The 25,641-nt window shown below is 42.4% G+C and overlaps 1 protein-coding gene across 1 annotated transcript in view; it reads left to right on the top strand.

Moving 5' to 3' along the window:
- Window positions 1-25,641, top strand: part of BAZ1B (bromodomain adjacent to zinc finger domain 1B) — a gene marked incomplete at both ends in the record, with an annotated part of 78,607 nt that overhangs the window by 267 nt on the left and 52,699 nt on the right. Inside the window, 3 exons of the mRNA XM_080704295.1 lie at window positions 16,468-16,584; window positions 19,035-19,179; window positions 23,665-23,866. Of these exons, the coding sequence (XP_080560421.1) occupies window positions 16,468-16,584; window positions 19,035-19,179; window positions 23,665-23,866 (464 nt within the window). The remainder of the gene's footprint in view (window positions 1-16,467; window positions 16,585-19,034; window positions 19,180-23,664; window positions 23,867-25,641) is intronic.

Below are 25,641 nucleotides of genomic sequence, written 5' to 3'. Positions count from 1 at the left end.
GCCGGGGAGTGGGCCCCGCGTGGCCGCCCCCGGAGCCGTGCGCCCGCATCCTTCCCCAGACCCTCACTTTGTCCCTGAGCCTGGCTGACGACAGCGCGCCTCCCTCCTCAACTTGGCTTTAGGCCCTCAGTACCAGGGAAGCGGGGTTTCCTTTGCGCTTTTTTTTTTTTTTTAATTTAAATTCAACCGTCTACTTAAGTTTTTGAAATTGTAGCCGCGCGGCCTCGTGATTTGGCTCGTACGAGTCTCGATTGCGTCTTTGAGCTCTGTGGGGACACTGATGTTTTCTCCTCCCGAGTGGTCTTTAGGCAGGTTATGAGCTGACAAGGACCGTGAGACACAAAACCGGGAATGAATCTGTAATCTTAGAGGAGGGAAAGACGGAAAAAAGCTGCCTTGCAGGATTGCTGCTTTTCCTGGGCCTGCACAGGTTTGAGTTGGAGATTTGGAAGATTGGTATTTGTTTTTACGTGAAGTTAGAAAAGAAATTCCGAGACATACTCAGGTTTTGCGCTTTATTTTAGGAACATGAGCCCGATGTTTTAAGTAGGATGCCGGCTGCTTTTCTGATCATTAAGATTTCTTGCACAGGCATAAGCTTTTATTTTTGTGGTACTAGGGACAGAAACAGGGATGTTCTACCATTGAGTTACACTCCCAGTCCTATTTTATTTTGAAACAGGGTCTCACTGAGTTGCAGAGGGCCGCGTTGGTGAGGCTGCCGGCAAACCTGTGATCCTCCTGTCTCATCCTCCCAAGTACCCTGATTACAGGCGTTGGCCACTGCTGTGGGCCAAGTATAAGCTTCTAGATAAAAGTTGCATGAAATTTTATTTTACTCTCTAAGTTTTGTGGTGTTTGGAATGGAACGCGGGGGCCTCAAAACGTGCTACGCAAATGCTGTACTTCTGAGCTACACCCGATTTCCAGGTATGAATTGTATTTACGTTTTTTATGGATATTAGATGAATCTTTTTGGAGATTTATTTATTTATTTTTTGTTTGCTGGTACTGGGGGTGAAACCCAGGGGCTTTCCACCTCTGCGCTATACTCCCAGACCTATTTTATATTTTATTTAGAAACAGGGTCTCACTAAGTTGCTGAGAGCCTCACTAAGTAGCTGAGGCTGGCTTTGAACCTGCGCGATCCTCCTGTCTCAGCCTCCCAAGCGCAGGGATTACAAGCGTGCGCCACCACGCCTGGCGAGATTTATGTTTTAAAAAAAGATTTGAATCAAGCTTTTATGTATTACTAAATTTATCAGCTTTTTCTGTTTGGAAGGACTAGGTATCTTAGTTTCTCTTTGCTTCTTTGTGGGAGGAAGTGTTCAGGTGAACTATTTCATTTCTTCTAGATCTTTTCTTTAATATGGTACTTTACAGGATAATCTATTCTTGTTTGCAGTTTGTGAATGTTAGGTGTTTACCCAGGCTTGGAAAATGAATCCATGCTGTAGGAATCACTTGGTGAAATATGCCTATAACATCTTGTAGCTAAAATGGGTCTTGTAGGTGATCAAGTCCTCTTGCCTTATTTGCCAAGTGAGCCCAGAGAGTTGAAGGTGACTTGTTAAGGGTTACATACTTTGCAAATGATGAGAGTTAGGGTTGCAATCCAGTACTCTTCCTACCTTCTCCCTTGTAAATACATCAGTGCTACTCTCCTCACCCCTTTCCAGGGATTGAACCCTGGGCTTCAGGGCAGTGTGCCCTACTACTTACTTAGCTTCTTCCTCAGCCCCTCCTTCACTTTTCTTTTTTTTAGTGCTGGGAATTGAACCCAGGAACATTCTACCTCAGAAACCCCCCCCCCCCCCCAGTTAATTTTAGTTCTTGTTTTGAAACAATGTTTTCCTAGGTTTTGGGGATTCTAGCTAAATTGCTTAGGTCAGTCTTGTACCTGGAGTCTTCCTGTTTTGGCCCCCAAGTACTGGGATTACAGGAATGTGTCACTACCTGCTGGCTCCCTCCTCACTTTTAATGTTAGTCTACCACTAGTGTCAGTTCATAGTAAGGGATTTAATTGGGTGGTAGTTGGGCATAGAGGCATATACCTATTATCCCAGGTGCTTGGGAGGCTAAGGAAGGAAGATTACAATCTTCAGGCCAGCCTTGGCAACTTAATGAGACCCTATTTCAAAATTAAAAAGGGATGGAATAGCTGGGCGTGGTGGCCCACGTTTGTAATCTCAGTGTTTGGGAGGCTGAGACCAGAGGATGGCAGTTTGTAGACAGCCTCAGCTACTTAGTGAGGCCCTTTGCAACTCAGTGAGACTCGGTTTCAAAAAATAAAAAAAATTGAGCCGGGCATGGTGGCGCACGCTTGTAATCCCCGCACTTGGGAGGCTGAGACAGGAGGATCGCACGTGTTCGAAGCCAGTCTCAGCTACTTAGTGAGGCTCTCAGTAACTTAGTGAGACCCTGTTTCCAAAAATAGGTCTGGGAGTATAGTCCGGAGGTAGAAAGCCTCTGGGTTCCACCCCCAGTACCACCAAGAGAAAAAAATAAATAAAAATTTTAATTGGGTGGTATAAGATTTATTTGCCCTATAAAATACACCATTATACTAAAGGTGCTCTGCTTTTAAAAGTTTATTTATTTATTTATTTGTTTATTTTTTGTGGTGTTTGGGATTGAACCCAGGGGTATTCTACCACCATCCCCCAGCCTGATTTTTTTATTCTTTTTTTTTTTTTTGGCGGGTCTGGGGATGGAACCCAGAGGCATTTGACCCCTCCGAGCTACACCCCCTGCCCAATTTTTTATTTATTTTGAAACAGGGTCTCACTGAGTTGCAGAGGGCCCAAGTAGCTGAGGCTGGCCGCTAACCAAGGTCCTTCCAAATGCTGGGGTTGCAAGCCTGTGCCACAAGGATTACAAGCCACAGGTTTATTCTTTATTTTGAAACAAGGTCTCACTGAGTTGCAAAGAGCCTCATTTAAGTAGCTGAGGCTGGTCTTGAACCTGGATCCTCTTGTCTTAGCCTCCCAAGTACTGGGATTACAAGTGTGCGTCACCATGCCTGGTTTCCTGATTTTTTTTTAATAATAATATCAAAATATTGAATTAAGTGTACTTGTGAGAATCTTTTCCCATGTCATTGACTTCTTTTTTTTTAAACATATCAATGGTCACTCACTAATATAATCAAAGGTTATTATTATTATTATTATTGTTATTATTATTATTTTTGGTACTGGGGATTGAACCTAGATGCATTCTACCTCCAAGCTATACCTTCAGCCCAATTTTATTTCTTTAATTGGAAACAAGGTCTCACTAGTTTTCTTTTTTTTTTTTTTTTTTTTTTTTTGTGGGTCTGGGGATGGAACCCAGGGGCATTTGACCTCCAAGCTACATCCCCTGCCCAATTTTTTATTCTTTATTTTGAAACAGGGTCTCACTGAGTTACAGAGGGCCTCACTAGGTAGCTGAGGCTGTCGGCGAATTGCGATCCTCCAGTCTCATCCTCCCAAATGCTGGGATTACAAGTGTGCGCCACCATTTCCGGCTTCTTTTAAAGGGAAAGGGTCTCACTAAGTTGCTGAAGGTCTTTGCTGGCCTCGATCCTCCTCCCTCAGCCTCCCAAGTGCTAGGATTACAGGTGTGCGCCACCACACCAAGCCACTAGTTTTCTAAAGAGCCTATGTTGCAGAGGCTGGCTTTGAACCTGTGATCATCCTATCTTAGCCTCCCAGGTATTCGGATTACAAGCATGTGCCACCACACCCAGCTAGAGGTTAATTTTTCTGGTCTAGTTTTAGTGGTGTGCAAGAAACATGCCATAGAGCTAGAGTCATTGATACATGCTTATAATTTGAGTAACTTGGGAGGCTGAGGCAGGAGGATCAAAAGCTTGAGACCAGTCTGGGCAATTTATTTTTATTTGTTTATTTTTATTTTTTTGTGGTACTGGGCGTAGAACCCAGAGGCTTTCTACCTCTGGGCTCTACTCCCAGACCTATTTTTGGAAACAAGGTCTCACTAAGTTACTGAGAGCCTCACTAAGTACCTGAGGCTGGCTTTGAACCTGTGTGATCCTCCTGTCTCAGCCTCCCAAGTGTGGGGATTACAAGCGTGCGCCACCACACCCAGCTAAGTCTGGGCAATTTACTAAGACTGTGTCTCAGAATAAAAAATGAAAAGGACTGGGTGTCGCTCAGTGGTAAAGGCCCCATTGCTTTGATCTCAGTTTTGTGAAAACAAAAACAACAAAAACTTGCTATAGACAAGAGAGAAATTCTAAGTTCAATAGTTACTGAGCTATATGAAAAATGAACATGGTTATTTTAGAACATAGTTAATTTAGGACTGGCAACACAGTCTTTTCATATCACTTAATGAAATCATTGAAATATCTGAAGTTTTTCTTAATGATAGTTGAAACCAAAACGTAAAATTAATTCTATGTGGTATGTATTTAATAAACATTTTTCATTTTTGTTTCCCATACTAGTATTGAGAACCCTTTAACAATTGAGTTCTTTAAAAGCATTAGATTTAGGGGATAAATTGCTCTCTTGGGAATTTCTACAAGTGAAAACAGTTTGAGGATAGTTTTTAAACATTCCTGTATGGTTGGCAGTTTGGCGTCTATCTTTATTAGGCTATTAGTGGTTTTATAATGGGGAACAAGTAAATGGTTGGGTAACACCTACATACTATTGTTATTTCTACTTCTCAATTTATATTCATGATTATATTTTAATATGATTTAATACTTTAGTTTTTTTTTTCTTGCTGTACTGAGGATGGAACCCAGGGGCATTCTACCTCCAAGCTATTCCCCCAGCCCTATTTTGTATTCTTTTTTTTTGAAACCGGGTCTCACTGAGTTGCAAAGGGCCTCACTAAGTAGCTGAGGCTGGCTGTGAACACGGATCCTCCTGTCTCAGCCTCCCAAATGCTGGTATTAAAAGTGATGCCTGGGCTGGGCCTGGTGGCGCACGCTTGTAATCCCCGCACTTGGGAGGCAGAGACAGGAAAATCGCGCAGGTTCGAAGCCAGCCACGCACACTGGCTTAGGAGACCCTGTTTCCAAATAAAAATGTAAAAAGTAGGTCTGGGAGTGTAGCCGGGAGGTAGAAGGGCTTCCAGGAACCCCAGTACCACCAAAAATAAATAAATAAATAAATAAATAAATAAATAAATAAATAAATAAATAAATGTGATGCCTGACTACCCACTATTTTTATTTTTTATTTTGAAACGGGGTCTCACTGAGTTGCAAAGGGATTCATTAAGTAGCTGAGGCTAGCCTCCAACTGGGGTCCTCCTGTCTCAGCCTCCAAAATGCTAGGATTACACACCTGGCTATTTTATTATAAAACAATCTCACTAAGTTGTGGAGGGCCTCAGCTAAGTTGCTGAGACGGGTGGTAAACCTATGATCCTCCTGTTTCAGGCTCTGAAGTACTGGCATTACAAAGATATGCCACCATGCCCGGTTTTAAGTTTAATTTTGAAACAAGGTCTTACTAAGTTGTAGAGGGCCTGTTTCTGTTCCTAGCCTCGAACCTGCAGTCCTCCTGTCTCAGATCCCAACCTCCTTTTTTTTTTTTTTTTTTTTTCTTCAGTACTAGGGATCGAACCCAGGGGCATTCTACCTCTGGGTCACCACCCCAGCCCTACTGGTTTTTTTGTTGTTGTTGGCAGTACTGGGAGTAGAACCCAGGGGAATTCTACCTCTAAGCTGCATGTACCCTAGCCCTGTTTTATTTTTTATTTTGTGTGTGTGTGTGTTAGTTACTGGGATTAGAACCTAGGGGCATTCTACTTTCGATCTACACCCCAGCCATATTTTTTTACTTTTTTTTTGGTGGTACTGGGGTTCCTGGAAGCCCTTCTACCTCCGGGCTACACTCCCAGACCTATTTTTACATTTTTATTTGGAAACAGGGTCTCCTAAACCAGCGCGCGCGGTTGGCTTCAAACCTGCGCGATCCTCCTGTCTCTGCCTCCCAAGCGCGGGGATTACAAGTGTGCCACCACGCCCGGCTTACTTTTTATTTTGAAACAGGGTTACACTGAGTTGCAAAGGGCCTCACTAAGTAGCTGAGGTTGTTCACGAACCGCGATCTTCCTATTTTAGCCTCCCAAATACTGGGATTACTAGCGTGTGCCAACATGCCCAGCTCCCTGCCCTATTTTATTTTATTTTATTTTATTTTATTTTATTTGCAGAGCTGGGAATTGAACTCCGGGACATTCTGCCTCTGAGCCCCACTCCCAGCCCAGTGGAAGTTCCACTTCCAGTTTTTATTTTATTTTATTTATTTTTTGGTGGTACTGGGGCGGAACCCAGGGGCTTTCTACCTCCAGGCTATACTCCCAGACCTATTTTATATTTTATTTGGAAACAGGGTCTCACTAGTTGCTGAGAGCCTCACTAAGTAGCTGAGGCTGGCTTCGAACCTGTGTGATCCTCCTGTCTCAGCCTCTCAAGCGCAGAGATTACAAGTGTGGGCCACCACACCCGGCTTCCAGTCTTTATTTTTATTTTCATTTTTAATTTTTTTTTTTGTAGTACTGAGGATGGAACGCAGGGGCATTCTACCTCCGAGCTACACCCCCCAGGCCTATTTTTGATTCTTTATTTTATTTATTTATTTATTTATTTATTTATTTATTTATTTATTTATTTTTTGGTGGTACTGGGGTTCCTGGAAGCCCTTCTACCTCCGGGCTACACTCCCAGACCTATTTTTACATTTTTATATTTGGAAACAGGGTCTCCTAAGCCAACGCGCGCGGCTGGCTTCGAACCTGCGCGATCCTCCTGTCTCTGCCTCCCAAGCGCGGGGATTACAAGCGTGCGCCACCACGCCCGGCTTGATTCTTTATTTTGAAATAGGTCTCACTGAAGTAGCAAAGACTGTCTGTCCTTAAACCCCATCCATCTTCAGCTCTCAGCTTTCCAAATGCTGGGATTACAAGCATGCGCCACCACGCCCAGTTTTTATTCTTTTTGAAACAAGGTCTCACTAAATTTTGGAGGGCCTCAATAAGTAATGAGAGAACCTTCTATTCCCTTGTCTCAGCCTCCCAAGTACTGGGAATATAAGTGTGCATCACCATGCCCAGCTTTTCCAGGGCCCTTTGTGATACTGGGATGGAACCCAAGGGTTTTCTACCTCTGATCTCCATCCCCAGCCCTTTTTTTTATTCTTTATTTTGAAACAGTGTCTCACTGAATTGCAAAGAGTCTCACTAAGTAGTAGCTGAGGCTGGTTGTGAGGCTCCTATGTCAGACTCCCAATTTCTGGGATTACATGTTTTCAAACACACCTGGCTTTTCACCCCCTCCCCCTTTTTTTTTTTTTTTTTTGCAGGTCTGGGGATGGAGCCCAGGGATATTTGACCTCTAAGCTACACCCCCTGCCCTATTTTTTTTATTCTTTATTTTGAAACAGGATCTCACTAAGTTGCAGAGGGCCTCACTCAGTAGCTGAGGCTCTGCGAATCACAATCCTCTGGTCTCATCCTCAGCTATTTTTTAAAAATAATTTAAAAAATTTGTGACAGAATCTAAGATGTCCAGATTGGCCTTGAACTTGCTGTCCTCCTGCCTACACCTCCTGAGTTGGAATTACATGTGACAGCTCACCTGGTTTACAGTCTTTTTTTGTTGTTGGTACAAGGGATAGCACTCAGAGGCATTCTACCTCTGAGCTATATACCCTATTTTAACTTTGAAAATAGGGTCTCATCCAGGTGTAGTGGCATATGCTTGTAACCCCAGCATTTGGGAGGCAGAGACAGAAGGATGTGGTTCGCAGACAGCCTCAGGTACTTAGTGAGGCACTTTGCAACTCAGTGAGACTCTGTTTCAAAAAGTAAAGTATAAAAAATAGGGCTGGGGTTGGAGCTCAGAGGTAGAATGCCCCTGAGTTCCATCCCCAGTATTGCCAAAAAAAAAAAAAAAAGATTTCACTAAGTTGCAGAGGCTGGCTGTGAACCTGTGATCCTCCTGTTGCTGGGATTACAGGTATGTGCCATTGTGCCCAGTGTGTTTTTTTGAGTTGTCTCTATCTTCTCACTTAAATTCTTAGGAGCCAGGCATGGTGGTGCATGCTTGTAATCCCAGCATTTGGGAGGCTGAGACCAGAGGATGGGGTTTGCAGACAGCCTCAGCTACTTAGTGAGGCTCTCTGCAACTTAGTGAGACCCTGTTTCAAAATAAAGAATACAAAATAGGGCTGGGGGTGTAGCCCTGGGTTCCATCCCCACTACTGCAAAACAAAACAAAACAAAAAGCAAGTAAAAAAAAAAACCTCTTAGAATTGCAGTTCTAAACTTTCATAGGTTTCCTGGCCACTTCTTTTCAGGTTATCAAGTACTTTATTGAAAGAAACAATTCTTACAAGGCTAAAGAGAACAAAAGCAGCAGCATATTGTGGTAAGGAGGTAGAAGTCATGAAAAAGTAGATGCATAATGAGATAGTCAACGATTTGAAAATATCATTTATAGCTTACACAACCTTTGGAGAATTGCTTTGACATTTTGTCTACAATTATATGTGCAGCAGTTGCTGAAACATAAAAACCTCAGTTGGCATTTTCTGTGAGTGGATATTTGAGAATGAGTGACTTGTTTATTTAACCTAAATTCTGAGATTGGATTTAGAGGCAGCTGACTCAATATTCTTCTAATGGTCTTTTTTCTTTTTCTTTTCTTTTTTCATCCTTTTTTTCTTTCCTCCCCTTCCCTTCTTCTTTACTGGGGATTGAACCCAGGGGTGCTCTACCACTAGATTACATTCCCACTGAACTACATCTCCAGCCCAGGCTGGCCTTGAGCTTGGGATCCTCCTTATACACAAGTATCGGAGATTATAGATTTGTGCCCCAAGGCCTAGCAAAGCACTTTTTAATTTTTAATTCTAAATCCAGGTTAGAGGAGCAGTTTCTGTGATATGCTTTTCTAGTGGCACAGAGAAAGAACTAGGGGGAAACAATGGCTTTTTAAGCCTTGTCCTATAAGTGGTATATATCACATCTGTTCACATCTATTGGACAAAGCAAATCACAACATGAGTGGGGTAGGGATTTACATTCCTTTTCAACAAGAGACATTGCAAGCCACATGGCTGTGGGTGGAGGTGTAAAATCTGCAAAGGAGGTGAATAGTTGGAACTGTAGTATAAGCTACCATATTTGAAGGTTCATGGGATATTTCCTGGGGAAAACTACTTTTGAAATATTAAGGATGTTTATAATCTAGTTAGATGAAGGATAATGGACTATGTATTTGTGGCAGATAAAACATGGTGAGTTTGTTGCTGTGTGAATTTAGTCTTTTGACTTTTTGTTTACTGAGGATCAAACCTAGGGAAGCTCTACCTCTGAGCTATACCCCCAGCCCCATATTATTTTTTATTTTGAAACAGGATCTAAGTTGCTGAGGGCTTCACAAAGTTGCAGGGGCTGGCCATGAATATGTGATCCTCCTGTCTCAGCCTACCAAGTACTGGGACTGCCGGTTGTGCATCAGCAGTCCTGGCTGATTTTGTTTTGGTACTGAGGATTGAACCCAGGGACATTCTACCTCCAAGCTACACCCCTAACTCTTTTTTTGAAACACAGTTTCACTGGTTTGCTAATCTTGCTAAGCTGTTGAAGCTGGTCTTAAACCTGCTGTCTTCCTGTCTTAGCCTCCCAAGTACTAGGATTGTAGGCATGTACCACCATCCACCATGCCTGGCTCTTGATTTTCTTTTTTCTTTTTTGGTATTGGGGATTGAACCCAGGGACAGTCTACCTCCAAGCTATACCCCCACCTTTTTTTTTTTTTTTTTTTTTTTGGTAGTGGGGATGGAATGAGTTCCAAAGGGCCTCACTAAGTAGCTGAGGCTGTTGGTGAACTGCAATCCTCCTGTCTCAGCCTCCCAAATGCCAGGATTATAAGCGTGTGCCACCATGCTCAGCTCCCTGCAGCTCTTTTTTATTTTTTGTTTTTGAAATAGGATCTCACTAGGTTGCTGAGAGTTTTGCTACTTGCTGAAGCTGTCCTTGAACCTATGATCTTGTCTTAGCTTCTCAAGTACTGGGATTACAGGCTTGTGCCATCAGGCCCAGCTTGACTTTTTTTTTTTTTTTTAGGTCTGGGGATGGAACCCAGGGGCATTTGACCTCTGTACTACACTCCCTGCCCTATTTTTTATTATTTATTTTGAAACAGGGTCTCACTAAGTTGCAGAGGGCCTCACTAAGTAGCTGGTGTGCCACCACGCCCGGCTGACTTTTTTTTTTTTTCTTATGCAAATCTTCCAGCCTGGCCTCAAACTTTTTTTTGGTACTGAGGGTTGAACCCCTGGAACATTCTACTTCCAAGCTACCCCACTAGCTCAATTTTACTTTTATTTTGAAATAGGTCCTCACTAGGTTGCTGAGAGTCTCACTACTTGCTGAGGCTGTCCTTGAACCTGTAATCTTTCTGTCTCAGCCTCCCAAGTACTGGGATTACAGGCATGGGCCACTATGCCTGGCTTTTTTTTTTTTTTTTTGGTGCTGACGATTGAACCCAGGGGTATTCTAACTCCAAGCTACACTTTAAGTTTGCTTGCTTGCCTTATTTATTTTCTGGTGGTATTCGGAATGGAACCCCACAGACATTTTCCCTCTGAACTACACCCCCCAGCTCTTTTTTTTTTTTTTTGAAACAGGGTCTCAGTTACAAAGGGCCTCACTAAGTAGCTGAGGCTGTCCACTAATTGCGATCCTCCTGTCTCAACCTCCCAAATGCTGGGATTACAAGTATGTGCCACCATGCCTGGCTTTATTTATTATTTTTTTAAAGGAAAAGTTCTAGCTAAGTTGTGAAAGACCCCTCACTAAGTTACTGCAGCTGGTTTTGAACCTGTGATCCTCCTTAGCCTCTCACGTGCTGGATTATAAGCATGTGTTACCACACCCAGCTTGGACTCAAATTTATGTCCTCAGTTGATCCTCCTGCTTCCATTCTTAAATTATAAGGTTCTTGATTTTAAGAAATTAAAAGAGAGAGTGTGTGTGTGTGTGTGTGTGTGTGTGTGTGTGTGTGTGTGTGTTTTACTGGGGATGGAACCCAGGGGCATTCTATGTCAGAGCTATACCTCCAGCCCTATTTTCTTTTATTTTGAAACACAGTCTCACTGAATTGCAGATGACTTGGCTAAATTGCTGAGGCTGGCCTCCTGTCAGTTCCCCATTTACTGAGATTACAAGCCTGTGCCAGCACACTGGCTTGAAAGACTTCATATTCCTATAGTGAATAAGTGGGAATGGAAATGAGAGATACTGAAAAGAGCTGCATCTTGCTACAGGTATTTACAGGATAGGTCAAGGAATTTGGACTTTACTTTCACCTTATTGGAGGCTGCTGGATTTGTTTTTGTTTTGGTGTTGGAGGATGAACCCAGAGGCATTCTACCTCCAAACTACACCCCCTAGCCCTATTTTATTTTTATTTTGAAATAGGGTCTCACTAAGTTGGGAGGTCCTCATTAAGTAGCTGAGGCCAGCCTCAAGCCTCTAATCCTCCTTAGTCTACCAAGTACTGGGATTACAAACATGTGCTACCATGCCTGGTTTAATTTTTTTGTGTGTGTGGTACTGGGGATGGAGCCCAGAGGCATTCTATCTCCAAGCTACACCCCCAGACCAATTTTTTTCTTTATTTTGAAACAGGATCTCACTGAGTTGCAAAGGGCCTCACTAAGTACCTGAGCTTGTCCTCAAACTGGGATCCTCCTGTCTCAGCCTCCCAAATGCTGGGATTACAAGTGTGTGCCACCACGCCTGGCTTGAAAATTTTGAATAGAAAAAAAGCAGGCATTTAGGTTAGGGAAATCACTATGGCTGCAGTGCTGAGAAAATTTGGGCAGTAGATAATGGTGGCCTGGGTAAATTTACTAATTCTTAATAAGGACAAGGCCAGTAGATGGATTTTAGATATAAATTAGGTTGATTTAATAGAAATATTTTTGGTTAGAGATTTGTCTATGGTAATATCTTTTTCTTTACCAGAGACATGGATTTATTTAGGAAAGCTGATACATATTCTAGGGAGAATGTGAACTATCTTTAGAAGGAAAGACAGCCAGTGTTTGTTTTTTATTTGGATTGTAGTGCCATTTTCTGAAGTAGAGAATTCTGTAAGATTTATTTAATCTTGTTCCTGAGAGGGGGAGAGAAAGGAAGGTGTTCATTTTGGGCATTCATATTTGATTTTGTGGTAGTGGGGATTGAACCTAGAGGTATTCTACCTTTGAGCTACGCCTCCAAGTCCCCCCTTTCTCTCATCTGCTACTGGGGATGGAACCCAGGGGCATTCTACCTCCAAGATATACCCCCAGGCCGGTTGTGTGGGCAGGCTTGTAATCTCAGTACTTGGGAGGCTGAGACAAGGAGGATCACAGGTTTGATTGTGGCCAGCCTCAGCTACTTAAGTAAGGCCCTCCCCAACTTAGTGAGACTTTGTTTCATATAAAGAGTAAAAAATACGGCTGAGGGTGTAGTTTGGAGGTAGAATGATCCTGGGTTCAATCCCTGGCACTGCAAAAAAAAAAAAAAAAATACACCGACAACCCCCAACCCCTTTTTTTTATGGTACTGGGGAGGGAACCCAGGGGCATTCTACCTCCGAACTACACCCCCAGCCCTATTTTTTTTTTTTTTTTTAAACAGGGTGTCACTAAGTAGCTGAGGCTGTCCGCTAACCGCAATCCTCCTTTCTCAGCCTCCCAAATGCTGGGATTATAAGCATATGCCACCATGCCTGGCTTTCCTTTTTTTTTTTTTTTTAAAGAGCATCTTGTAAAATTGACCAGGTTGGCCTGGAACTTGTGATTTCTCCCCCTAAACCACCTGTGTTCCTGGGGTTACAAGTGTGCACTATCATACCTCCCACAGTTATTTCAACTTCCATCTACTACTATTTTTGTGTGTGTGTGGCACTGAGGATGGAACCCAGGGACTTTACCTCTGAGCTACACCCCAGCCCTATTTTCTTATTCTATTATTTTGAATAAAGAATAAAGAATTTCTATTATTTTGAATAAAGAATAAAAAAAATCCTCTCAGAGGATCTTACTAAGTTGTAGAGGGCTTCACTAAGTAGCTGAGGCTGTCCTTGAACCTTGATCTTCCTGTCTCAGCCTCCCCTATGCTTGGGTGCTACCATGCCTGGTTCCCTCTACTTATTGCAAACAAAAACAGAAAACAAAATCCATTTTATTCTGATAAGGCATGTGTAGAAGAAGCCCTATTAACATCATTTTCTCTTGGATAGAGGTTTGTTTGTTTTTGTGGTACTAGAGATTGAACCTAGGGGCATTCTTGAGTTATACCCCCAGCCTTTTTTTTTTTTTGGTGTGTGTGTGTGCGCATGCTACTGGTTATTGAACCCAAAGGCTTTCTACCTCTGAGCTACACCCACAGTCCAATTTTACTTTTATTTATTTATTTTTTTAATTTTTATTTTTGCGAGTCTGGGGATGAAACCCAGGGGCATTCTACCTCCGAGCTACAGCCCCTGCCCTATTTTTATTCTTTATTTTGAAACCGGGTCTCACTGAGTTGCAAAGGGCCTCACTAAGTAGCTGAGGCTGTCCGTAAACCGCGATCCTCCAGTCTCAGCCTCTTGAATTCTGGGATTACAAGCGTGCGCCACCACACCTGACTTTTACTTTTTATTTTGAAATACAGTCTCACTAAGTTGTGTAGGACTTTGCATTGCTGAGGCTGGTTGTGAACTTGAGATCTTCCTGTCTCAGCCTCCTAAGTACTGGGATTACAAGCATATGCCACCATATTCATCTTGACTCTTGATTTTTACTGGTATTCTATTTGGTTTAATTATTTGGGTATTAGCATCATCCCTGAGGAAATGCTAGGGAGGAAAATGAACTATTGCTTAGATTTTGGCAAATCTGGAGGAATATATACTTTGATCAAGGATACTTACTGGCTTCTATTTTGTTTTGGTACTAGGGATTGAACCCAGAGGTATCCTACCTACAAGCTGTACTCTAGCCCTATTTTATTTTTCATTTGGAAACATGGTCTTGCTGAGTTGCTGAGGCTGGCCCCAAACCTGTGATTCTCTTGTCTCAATCTCCCAAATACTAGAATTACAGGCAGATACCATCATGCCTGATTTTCCATTTTGGATTAACTGTACCCTCCCCCCCTTTTTCCCTTTTACTTATCGTACCCTGGAAAACTAAGGATTTCTATATATTAAAAATCAAATCAGTTCGGGCATGGTGGCGCATGCTTGTAATCCCAGTACTTGGGAGGCTTGAGACAGGAGGATCCTGGTTCCTGGACAGCCTCAGCTACTTAGTGAGGCCCTTTGCAACTCAGTGAGACCCTGTTTCAAAATAAAGAATAAAAAATAGGGCTGGGGCATAGCTCGGAGGTAAAATGCCTCTGGGTTCCAACCCCAGTACTGCGGGGGGGGGGAAAAAAAATCAAATCAGTAATCCCAGTATTTGAGAGGCTGAGATAGGAGGATCACAGGTTTGTGGCCAGCCTCAGCTATTAGTGGGACCCTCCACAATTTAGTGAGATTTTTTTTCAAACTAAAGAATAAAAACTAGATTATAGTGACTCACCTATAATCCTAGTAATTGGGACAGGAGATTCAGAGACCGGCCAGCAATTTAGAGATCATTTCACAATTAAAAAAAAAAAAAAAAGCTAGAGTGTAGCTGAGGGGTAGAGTATTCCTGTGTTAAATCCCCAGTAGCATAGCTGGGTGTGGTGGTCTACTCTTATAATCCTAGTACTTGGGAGGCCATAACCAGAAGATTTCAGGTTTGCAGCCAGTCTCAGCTACTTAGGCCCTTTGCAACTCGGTGAGACCCTGTTTCAAAATAAGGAATAAAAAACAGGGCTGGGAGTGTAGCTTGAAGGTAGAATGCTCCTGGGTTCAATCCCCAGGACCACACACACAAAGAAAACCCCACCAGTGCTAAAAATAAGTACATTAATAAAATTCAATACTTGTTAGTTGAAAGGCAATTTTTTTGTGTGGTATAGATGGAACCCAGGGGCATTCTACCTCTGAGCTACACCCCCAGCCCTATATTTTAATTATTTTAAAACAGTATCTCAGAGTTGCAGAGAGCCTCACTAAGTAGCTGAGGCTGTCTGCGAACCGCGATTCTCCTGTCTCAGCCTCCCAAATGCTGGGATTACAAGCGTGCGCCACCACGCCTGGCGGAAGGTAATATTAAAGAGGGAACTCTTTAGATACTTTTAATCACTATAAAACATGTCACTTGGAAAGTATAGAAATTGGCAGCAACTCTGCAGCTAACTCTCTAGTTGTAGTGTCAGTTTGTTTTCTTGCATAGCATCTGTTGCTGTGCATATAAGTAAACTAGCTTCTTGCCATTAGAATTTGAATGTGGTTGGCTGATGTCGAATTCCAGTTGGAATGGTGTGGAAAGTTGCCTTATGTGCTGGTGTCTTCTTCCATCTCTCTCACGAGGGCTGAACAACTAGTAAATAATCTTGTAGGACAGGTGTGGTGGCACATGCTCTGAATCCCAGTACTTGAGAGGCTGAGACAGAGGGATGGCAGTGTTGAAGCCAGGCTTAGCAACTTAGTGAGGCTCTCAGTAAGTTAGCAAGACCCTGTTTCCAAATAAAAAAATAGGTCTAGGGGTATGGCCTATAGGTAGAAGTCCCCTGGGTTGTTCCATCCCAGTACAACCAAAAAATAAAAAATAAAAATAAAAAAATATATATATATGATATAGTATTATTGGAGACAGTATAAAACTGGGTATTATATCAAAAGTATTCTAGGGTGCGTGTGTTGCCACATACCTGTAATCCCAGCTGAAACAGAAGGATCACAAGTTCAGGGACAGCCTCAGCAATGCAATGACGTGAGACTGTCAACAAGTGAGATCCTGTTTCAAATAAAATAGGGCTGGGGGTAGCTCGGAGGTAGAATCTCTTTGTAGAGGTACACCTACGTACTTCTAGAGGTAAAATTCTCCTAGATTCCATCCCTAGTAACACACACACATATATATACACACACACATATTGTAATCATATTTTAGTCCTAATTTTGGCTTAGACTTCTCTGTTGAAAGCCCTGATTCACTTTTTATCTTTTCATACTATTTAGTATAGAAAAGATACTGTAGTAGAGCCAGGCGTGGTGGCACATGCTTGTAATCCTAGTAATTAGGATGTTGAGACAGGAGGATCTGGGTTTGCGAACAGCCTCGGCTACTGAGTGAGGCCCTCTGGAACTTAGTGAGACCCTGTATGAAAATAAAGAATAAAAAATAGGGCTGGGTGTGTATCTCAGAGGTAGAACACCACTGGGATTTACCTCCAATACCACCAAAAAAAGGGGGGGGGGATACTGTAGTAGATTTTCTTCTAGAGATAAATATCTTATGAGTATAGGTTGGTGGTTTCTATTACTTGAATATTGTTTTCCTGAGCCACTGCCAACAGAGAGTATGAAGCCCGCTTGGAAAGGTACAGTGAGCGCATTTGGACGTGTAAGAGCACTGGAAGCAGTCAGCTAACACACAAGGAGGCCTGGGAAGAAGAACAGGAAGTTGCTGAACTGTAAGTAAAAGAAGACTTGCTTTCTGTCACCATCTTCATCTAGTTAGAAAAGGGGACAGTTGCCAGGCACCTGTACTTGGGAGACTGAGGTAGGAGGATCTCAGGTTCAAGGATAGCTTCAGCAACATAGACTAACCTCAGCAACCTAATAAGACCCTATATGAAAACAAAACAAAAAGTAGCTATGAGGTAGAATATTTCTGGGTTCAATCCCCAGCATCAAAAAAAAAAAAAAAAAAGAAAGAAAGAAAGAAAGAAAAAGAAGAGGGGAGCTGGGTGTGGTTACGTATGCTTGGTGCTTCTAATCCCAGCATTGGGGAGACTGAGATAGAAGGATCTCAGTTCAAGGATAGCCTTAGCTACTTAGGCTATTTGCAGCCTAAGTGTCAAAATAAAGAATAAGAAATAGGGCTGGGGGTGTACCTATGAGGTAGAATTCCCCTGAGTTCAATCCTCAGTACTGCAAATAAATACATGCATGCATACATACATACATACATCATACATACATACATACATACATACATATGGAATTTAAAAATAAAACAGGGCTGGCAGTGTAGCTCAGAGGTAGAATACCCCTGGATTCAATCCTCAGTACCTCCAAAAAAAAAGAAAGAAAATGGGAGAATATTAACTCTAAAACAGTTTTTTTATGTGTGTTACTGAGAATTGAACCCAGGATTATTCCTATCATTGAGCTATACCCCTAGCCTTTTTTTTTTTTTTTTTTTTTTTTTGTGATACTGGGGATGGAACCCATGGACATTCTACCTCTGAGCTACACCCTCAGCCCTATTTTTTATTCTTTCTTCTTTATGGTTTCACTGAATTGCAAAGGGCCTCACTAAGTAGCTGAGGCTGTCCGTGAACCCAGATCCTCCAGTCTCAGCCTCCCAAATGCTGGAATTACAGGCCTGCACCACCACACCCGGCTCCCCCAGTCTTATTTTTATTTTGAAACCAGGTTTGGATCCCTAGGTTGATGAGTCTATTTGTTGAGGCTGTCCTTGAACCTAGTATTCTCCTGTCTCAGCCTCCCAACTACTGAGATAGCAGGTTTGTGTCACCATGACCAGCTTCTAAGAGTATTTATAAGCCTGGTGTGGTGGTGCATGCTAGTAATCCCAGCATTTGGGAGGCTGAGACTGGAGGATCATGGTTCTCTGGCAGCCTCAGCTCCTACTTATTAATGTCCTCTGCAACTCAGTGAGACCCTGTTTCAAAATAAAGAATAAAAAATTGGGTTGGGGTGTAGTTTGAAGGTAGAATGCCGCTATACCACAATAATAGTAATAATCCTCAGTACCACAAAAATAAAATCATTTGTAAAAAAAATTTGTATTTAAATGTATGGGGCATAAATCGGAATACATTGTTTAGTGTACAGTATTGATATTTGGGTGCCTTTACTTTAGTAGTATTTTGCCAGAAGCCAAGTATGGGGACTAGCCTGGCATGTTAGTGTACACTTTTAAGCCCAGTACTTGGGACGCTGAGACAGGAGTATCACAAGTTCACAGCCAGCTTCAGCAACTTTTATTGGAGCCCTCCCCAACTTAGTGAGACTGTGTGTGTGTGTGTGTGTGTGTGTGTGTGTGTGTGTGTAGTACTGGGGAATGGAACCCAGGGGCCTTTTATTTCTGGGCTATACCTCCAGACCTTTTTTAATTTGGAAATGGTCTCAGTAAGTTGCTGAGAGCCTCACTATAAGTTGCTGAGTCTGGTTTCAAACCTGTATCCTTCTGTCTCAACCTCCCAAGGTAATGGGATTTTTAAACAATCACCACCATGCCTGGCTTCTGGTAGGTTGTTTTTTTGGGGGGGGCAGTACTAGGGTAGCGGTACCAGGGGCATTCTACCTCCGAGCGACACCCTCAGCCCTATTTTTTATTCTTTATTTTGAAACAAGGTCTCACTGAATTGCAAAGGGCCTCACTAAGTAGCTCAGGCTAGCTTCGAATCTGCCCAATCCTCCTGTCTTAGCCTTCCAAATGCTGGGATTACAAATGTGCGCCACTACGCCTGGCTTCTGGTAGTTTTTTTTTTTTTTTTTTTTTTTTTTGGTACTGGGGGTGGAACCCAGAGGCTTTCTACCTCCGGGCTATACTCCCAGACCTTTTTTATATGCTATTTGGAAACAGGGTCTCACTAAGTTGCTGAAAGCCTCACTAAGTAGCTGAGGCAGGCTTCGAACCCATGCGATCCTCCTGTCTCAGCCTCCCAAGCGCGGGGATTACAAGCGTGTGCCACCACGCCTGGCTCTTCTGGTAGATTTTTAATGTTTGTATCTTCCAATGCCTTGCATGTTTACTAAAGAAATGTTTATTTTTCTATGACCCTAAAACTCCTCTAAAAATCTAGGTCTTAAAAATAATTTTCAATTGGATTGAGTTGAAGATTTTGATAGGTTTTTCTGTTTCTCAGTAACTAATTATATATTTATTTAGTTTGAAGGAGGAGTTTCCTAGTTGGTATGAGAAACTTGTTCTGGAAATGGTTCACCATAATACAGCTTCCTTGGAGAAATTGGTAGATAGTGCTTGGTTGGAAATCATGACCAAGTATGCTGTGGGAGAAGAGTGTGACTTTGAGGTAAGTGCTTTTTTTTTCTCCTGTGATTTGATTGATTCTTAACTCAGAATTGGAGTTTTTGATATATTACAGAATCAGTTTTGTTTAAAGTTCTGTTTAAGTTTAAAGTTATCATTTTGTAATATTAAGTATGTATAGGGACCAAATTTTAGAACAGTGTTTTGTTTTTTATGGTACTGGAGATTGAACCCAGGGGCATTTTACCTCTGAGTTATACCCCAACCCTATTTTTTTATTCTTTATTTTGAAACGGTCTCACTGAGTTGCAAAGGGCCTCACTAAGTAGCTGAGGGTGTCTGCATACTGCGATCCTCCTGTCTCACCCTCCCAAATGCTGGGATTACAAGTGTGTGCCACTACGCCCGTCTTAGAACCATATTTGTTAGTAGGAGTATTGTGATTATTGCTATACTATGTTCCTGTGTATACTTGCTTTCTTTCTTTTCCCCTCTCTTTTTCCTTTCTTCCTTTCTCGCTAAGTTACTGAGATTCTTGCTAAATTGCTGAGGCTGTCCTCAAACCTGTGATCCTCCTGTCTCATACTCCCAAATATGGGTATTACAAGGGCACACCAGTATGCCCAGCTATCCTCAGCTCTCCCCCTCCTTTGTGTTGTGCTGGGGATTGAAGCCAGAAGTATTCTACCTTTGAGCTACACCTTCAGCTCAGTTTTCTTATTTGGAAACAGAGTCTTGCCAGGTTGGTGAGAGTCTCATTCTTTGCTAAGGCTTCCTTGAACCTGTGATCCTTCTGTCTCAACCTCCCAAATACTGGGATTACAGGCTTGTGCTACCATGCCCAGCTCCCCCACTTTTTTTTTTTTAATAGTCCTGGGCATTGAATTCAAAGGCATTGTACCTCTGAGCTATACCCCACCCCTATTTTATTTCTTATTTTGAAACAGTCTCACTAAGTTATTGAGGCTAGCCAAGAATCTATGATCCTTCTGTCTCAGCCTCCAAAGTACTAGGATTACAATTGTTGGCCACCACATCTGGCTACCTTATTCCCTTTCCCCCTTGTTTTGGCAGTACTAGAGATTGAATCTAGAGTCATTCTACCTCTGGGCAACATCCCAGCCCCATATTTTATTCTTTATTTTGAAACAGGGTTTCACTAAGTTGTGGAGGGCCTCACTAGCTGAGACTAGCTGCAAATCTATGATCCTCCTGTCTCAGCCTCCTAAGTACTGAGATTACAAGCATGTGCCACCATGCCTGGCCTTCAGTTTTTTTTTTTTTTTTTTTTTTTTTTTTTGGTGGTACTGGGGGTGGAACCCAGAGGCTTTCTACCTCCGGGCTATACTCCCAGACCCATTTTATATTTTATTTGGAAACAGGGTCTCACTAAGTTGCTGAGAGCCTCACTAAGTAGCTGAGGCTGGCTTCGAACCTGCGTGATCCTCCTGTCTCAGCCTCCCAAGTGTGGAGATTACAAGCATGCGCCACCACACCCGGCTGGCCCTCAGTCCTTTTTTAATAAAAATTTGCTTGTTTTTGCTTTTGGTACTGGAGATTGAACCCAGGGGTTTTTGACCTCCGAGTCACACCTTAAGCTCTATTTTTAAGTTTTAGTTCAAAACAGGGTCTTGGACGGGCGTGGTGACTCACACTTGCTATCCCCGTGCTTGGAAGGCAGAGACAGGAAGATCACGCTGGTTTGAAGCTTAAGAAACCCTGTTTCCAAAAAAAAAAAAAAAGGTCTGGAAGTGTAGCCTGGAGGTGGAAGGGTTTCCAAGAACCCCAGTACCACCAAAAAAAAAAACCAGTGTCTGACAGTCTCACTGAGTTGCTAAGGCTTTTTTTTTTTTTTTTTTTTTGGTGGTACTGGGGTTTCTAGAAACCCTTTTCCGGGCTACACTCCCAGACCTATTTTTATACTTTTTTATTTGAAACAGGGTCTCAAACCAGCGCGGCTGGCTTCCAACCTGTGCGATCCTCCTGTCTTCGCCTCCCAAGTACTGGAATTTACAAGCATGTGCTACCATGGCTGGAAGAAAAAAAATTTTTTTTTTTCCTTTTCGGTACTGAGGATGGAATCCAGGGGCTTTCTACCTCTGAGCTATACCCCCCGTCCTATTTTTTTTTGTTCTTTATTTTGAAACAGGGTCTCACTGATTTGCAGAGGGCCTCATTAAGTAGCTGAGGCTGTCTGTGAACCGCGATCCTCCTGTCTTCAGCCTCCCAAATGCTGGGATTACAAGCGTGCGCCACCACTCCTGGCTTTGGAAGAAATTTTTATTTTGAAACAGCATCTGGCTAAGTTGCTGAGAGTATTGCTATACTAATGTGGTTGGCCTTGAATCTGCAGTCCTCCTGTCTCAACCTCCCAAGTACTGGTAGTATATACAGGTGCTCAGAGTTGTAGAGGTGCATCTGCCTTTTATAAGAGGAAAGCTGGGGGCCAAAAAAGGCAGGCTGTCAGGAAAAGAGAGGGAAATGGCATAGGTAAGTATATTTGAGATCAAGATTCAAGCCAGGAGCTGGGCATGGTGGCGCACGCTTGTAACCCAGCATTCAGGAGGCTGAGACCTGAGATTGCGGTTCGCGGCCAGCCTCAGCTACTACTTAGGCCCTTTGCAACTAAGTGAGACCCTGTCTCAAAGAATAAAATAATAGGGCAGGGGGTGTTGCTCGGAGGTCGAATGCCCCTGGATTCCATCCCCAGACCCACAAAAGAAAAAAAGAGCAAGGCATGGGGGTGTGCACCTATCATTGCAGTACTGTGTGTGTGTGTGTGTGTGTGTGTGTGTGTGTGTGGTACTAAACCTGGGGCATTCTACCTCTGAGCTACACCCCAGCCCTAGATTTTATTCTTTATTTTGGAAACAGGATCTCACTGAGTTTCAAAGAGCCTCACTAAGTAGCTGAGGCTGTCCGCGAACTGCGATTCTTGGGTCTCAGCCTCCCAAATGTTGGGATTACAAGCGTATGCCACCATGCCCGGCCACATGCAGTACTTTCGATCCTCAGATACCACCATGCCCAGTCTGATTATTTTATTTTATTTATTTTTTGTGGCACTGAAAATTGAACCCTGGGGCATTTTTATTTTTATTTTTATTTTTTTGCAGATTTGGGGATCGAACTCAGGGGCATTCAACCTCTGAGCTATACCCCCTGCTCTATTTTTTTAATTCTTTATTTTGAAATGGCCTCACTGAGTTGCAGAGGGCCTCACTAAGTAGCTGAGGCTGTCCACGAACCGCGATCTTCCAGTCTCAGCCTCCTGAATGCTGGGATTACAAGCGTGCGTCACCATGCCCGGCAAAACCAAACATCTCTGTTGATGTACCCAGACCCATTTTATTTTTTATTTGGAAACAGGGTCTCACTAAGTTACTGAGAATCTCACTAAGTTTCTGATGCTGGGCTTGATCCTGTAATCCTCCTCTGTCATCCTCCCAAGAACTATGATTTCAAGTGTGTGCTACCATACCTGGTTTTTTCTTATTTTTAACTACGTTATATTTCAGTCTAGAAATTTGAGAAATAAAATTGAAAGTGCTTTGATATTTCAGAGTTGTGGGGTTTTTGTTTTTTTTTTTGCGGGTCTGGGGATGGAGTTCAGAGGCATTTGACCTCCGATCTATACCCCCTGCCCTTTTTTATTTTTATTCCTTATTTTGAAACAGGGTCTCACTAAGTAACTGAGACTGTCCGCAAACCACATCCTCTGGTGTGCCACCATACCCGGCTTATTCTTTAATTTTTTTATTGGTTCATTGTAGTCATACATCTTAATGGGATAAAAGACTTGTGGAGACATACATACACATATCATCCAATTAGCCCATACTCATTCCCTCCCTATCCCTCCTTCCCATGCTTGGCTTAGTGATTGACTTTGATATGTTTAAGTATATCATGTGCTTTAGAGAGTTTCCCTCTTCCCCCCTCCCATCTCCTCAGTTAGGTCACCTTATTTGCTCCTCCATAGGATCTCCTCCTCCTAGAGTTCCTCCTATTACCCATCTCCCTTATTCTTTATTATTATTATTATTATTTTTTTTTTTTTTATTTTATTTTTTTTTTTTGGTGGTACTGTGTTTGGAATCCAGGGGCTTTCTACCTCTGGGCTCTACTCCCAGACCTATTTTATATTTTTTTTGGAAACAGGGTCTCACTAAGTTGCTGAGAGCCTCACTACATAGCTGAGGCTGGCTTCGAACCTATGCAATCCTCCTGTCTCAGCTTCCCAAGCATGGGGATTACAGGCATGCACCACCACACCTGGCCTTATTCTTTATTTTTGAAACAGGGTCTCACTGAGTTGCAGAGGCTGTCCACGAAATTTGATCCTCCTCTTAGCCTCCCAAATGCTGGGATTACAAGTGTGCGCCACCACGCCCAGCTGATACTTCAGAGTTTTAAGGAATTTTTGTTAAGTTTGGAAGAATGTAGTACAAATCATATTTTCTAATTTGTTTTTATTTTTAGGTTTCTGGTTCTTATTAAATGTCACTGATTTTCTCTTTGTCTACAGGTTGGGAAGGAGAAAATGCTCAAAGTGAAAATTGTGAAGATTCATCCTTTAGAGAAAGTGGAGGAAGAGGCCAATGAGAAAAAATCAGATGGTGCCTGTGATTCTCCATCAAGTGACAAAGAGAATTCCAGTCAGATTGCTCAGGACCATCAGAAGAAGGAGGCAGTAGTAAAAGAAGAAGAAGGAAGGAGAGAGAGCGTCAGTGCGTATGGTGCTAGCTTCCCACCAGACCTGCTCATTTTACTGTCCACAAATCTTTGAGTTCTCTAGCATCTTAATATGTAATCAAATTGTTAGAGGGACATGATTTTCTTAACTTATTATTCATAAAACAACTGAAATCTCCACAATGTGGGTAATGAACCCAGGACTTTTTACCTCTGAGCTACAAGCCCAGCCCTATTTTACTTTTTATTTTCATTTGTGGTACCGGGGATTAAACCTAGGGACATTTTACTTGTAAACATTACCACTCAGCCCTATTTTACTTTTTATTTTATTTTATTTTTGCAGTACTGAGGGTGGAACCCAGGGGGATTTTACCTCCAAGCTATATGTCCAGCCCTATTTTTTATTCTTTATTTTGAAACAGGGTCTCACTGAGTTGCAAAGGACTTCATTAAGTAGCTGACGCTGTCTGTGAACTGCGATCCTCCTGAATGCTGGGAACATGTATGCACCACCACGCCTGGCTACTTTTTATTTTCAAACAGGGCCTCACTAAGTTGCTGAGGTCTTCATTAAATGACTGAGGCTGGCCTTGAGACTACGATCCTCCTCTCAGCCTCCCAAGTACTGGGATTATAGGCATGAGCTACCACACCTGGATTCCTTTACCTTTTTTGGGGGGGTACTGGGGATTCAACCCAAGGGCATTCTACCTCCAAAATATGCCCCTAACCCTTCTTATTTTTTAGTTTTGTTAGGAAACAGGGTCTCCCTAGGTTATTGAGAGTCACACGGTATTGCTATGGTTGTCCTTAAACCTGTGATCCTTGTCTCTGAGCCTCACAAGTACTAGGATTATAGGTGTGCACCATTATTCCTGGCTTTCCTTTTCTTTTTTTACCCCTCCTGTTACTGGGAATTGAACCTGGTGGTGGTCTTCCACTGAGCTATAGTACCAGCCCTTTTAATTTTTTTGTTTTGGAACAGGGTCTTACTACATTGCTAAGAGTCTAACTATGTTGCTGAGGTTGTCCTCCAACTTGTCCTCAGAATTACAGACGTATACTACCATACCTGGCTTCCTTTACTCTTGTGGTACTGGGGATTCAACCCAGAGAAATTCTACCTTGGAACTATGCTCCCAACCCTGTTGTATTTTTTACTTTGAAACAAGGTCTTACTGTGTTACAAAGAGATTCAGTAAATTGCTGAGGCTTGCTGTGAAACTGAGGTCCTCCTGTCTCATCCTCTCAAGTACAGGGATTATCGGCATACACTCTCACACCTGGCTTTTCTTTACTCTTATTTATTTATATATTTTTACGTACTTATTTTTGTCGTACTAGGGATTAAACCCAGGTCATTCTACCTTTGAACTATACCTCAGCCTTTTTAAAAATTCTTTATTTTGAAACAGGAGGTAGTCTTTAGATTACGGAGGGCCTCAACCGTTTTTTTTTTTTTTTTTTTTTTTTTTTTTGCTGCTGTTGTTGTTTATTTTTGTTGTTGTTGTTTTCTGAAAACAAGGTCTTACTAAGTTGCAGAGGGCCTCACTAAGTTGCTGAGGCTAACTTTGAACCTATGATCCTCCTTGCCTCAGCCTTTCAAGTACTGGGACTTTAAGAGTGTGCCACCATACTCTGCTCCTTTATTCTTTTCTTTTCTTTTCTTTTCTTTTCTTTTCTTTTCTTTTCTTTTCTTGGTACTGGGGATTGAACCCAAGGTCATTCTACCTCCAAGCTACATTCCCAGCCCTATTTTGTATTCATTATTTTTTTTAAACAGAGTCTTACTGAGTTGTAAAGGGCC

The sequence above is a fragment of the Muscardinus avellanarius genome, assembly GCF_963383645.1.
Source record: "Muscardinus avellanarius genome assembly, chromosome: 10".
NCBI classification, from domain to species: Eukaryota; Metazoa; Chordata; class Mammalia; order Rodentia; family Gliridae; genus Muscardinus; species Muscardinus avellanarius.
This window is presented reverse-complemented; position numbering and strand designations above follow the sequence as displayed.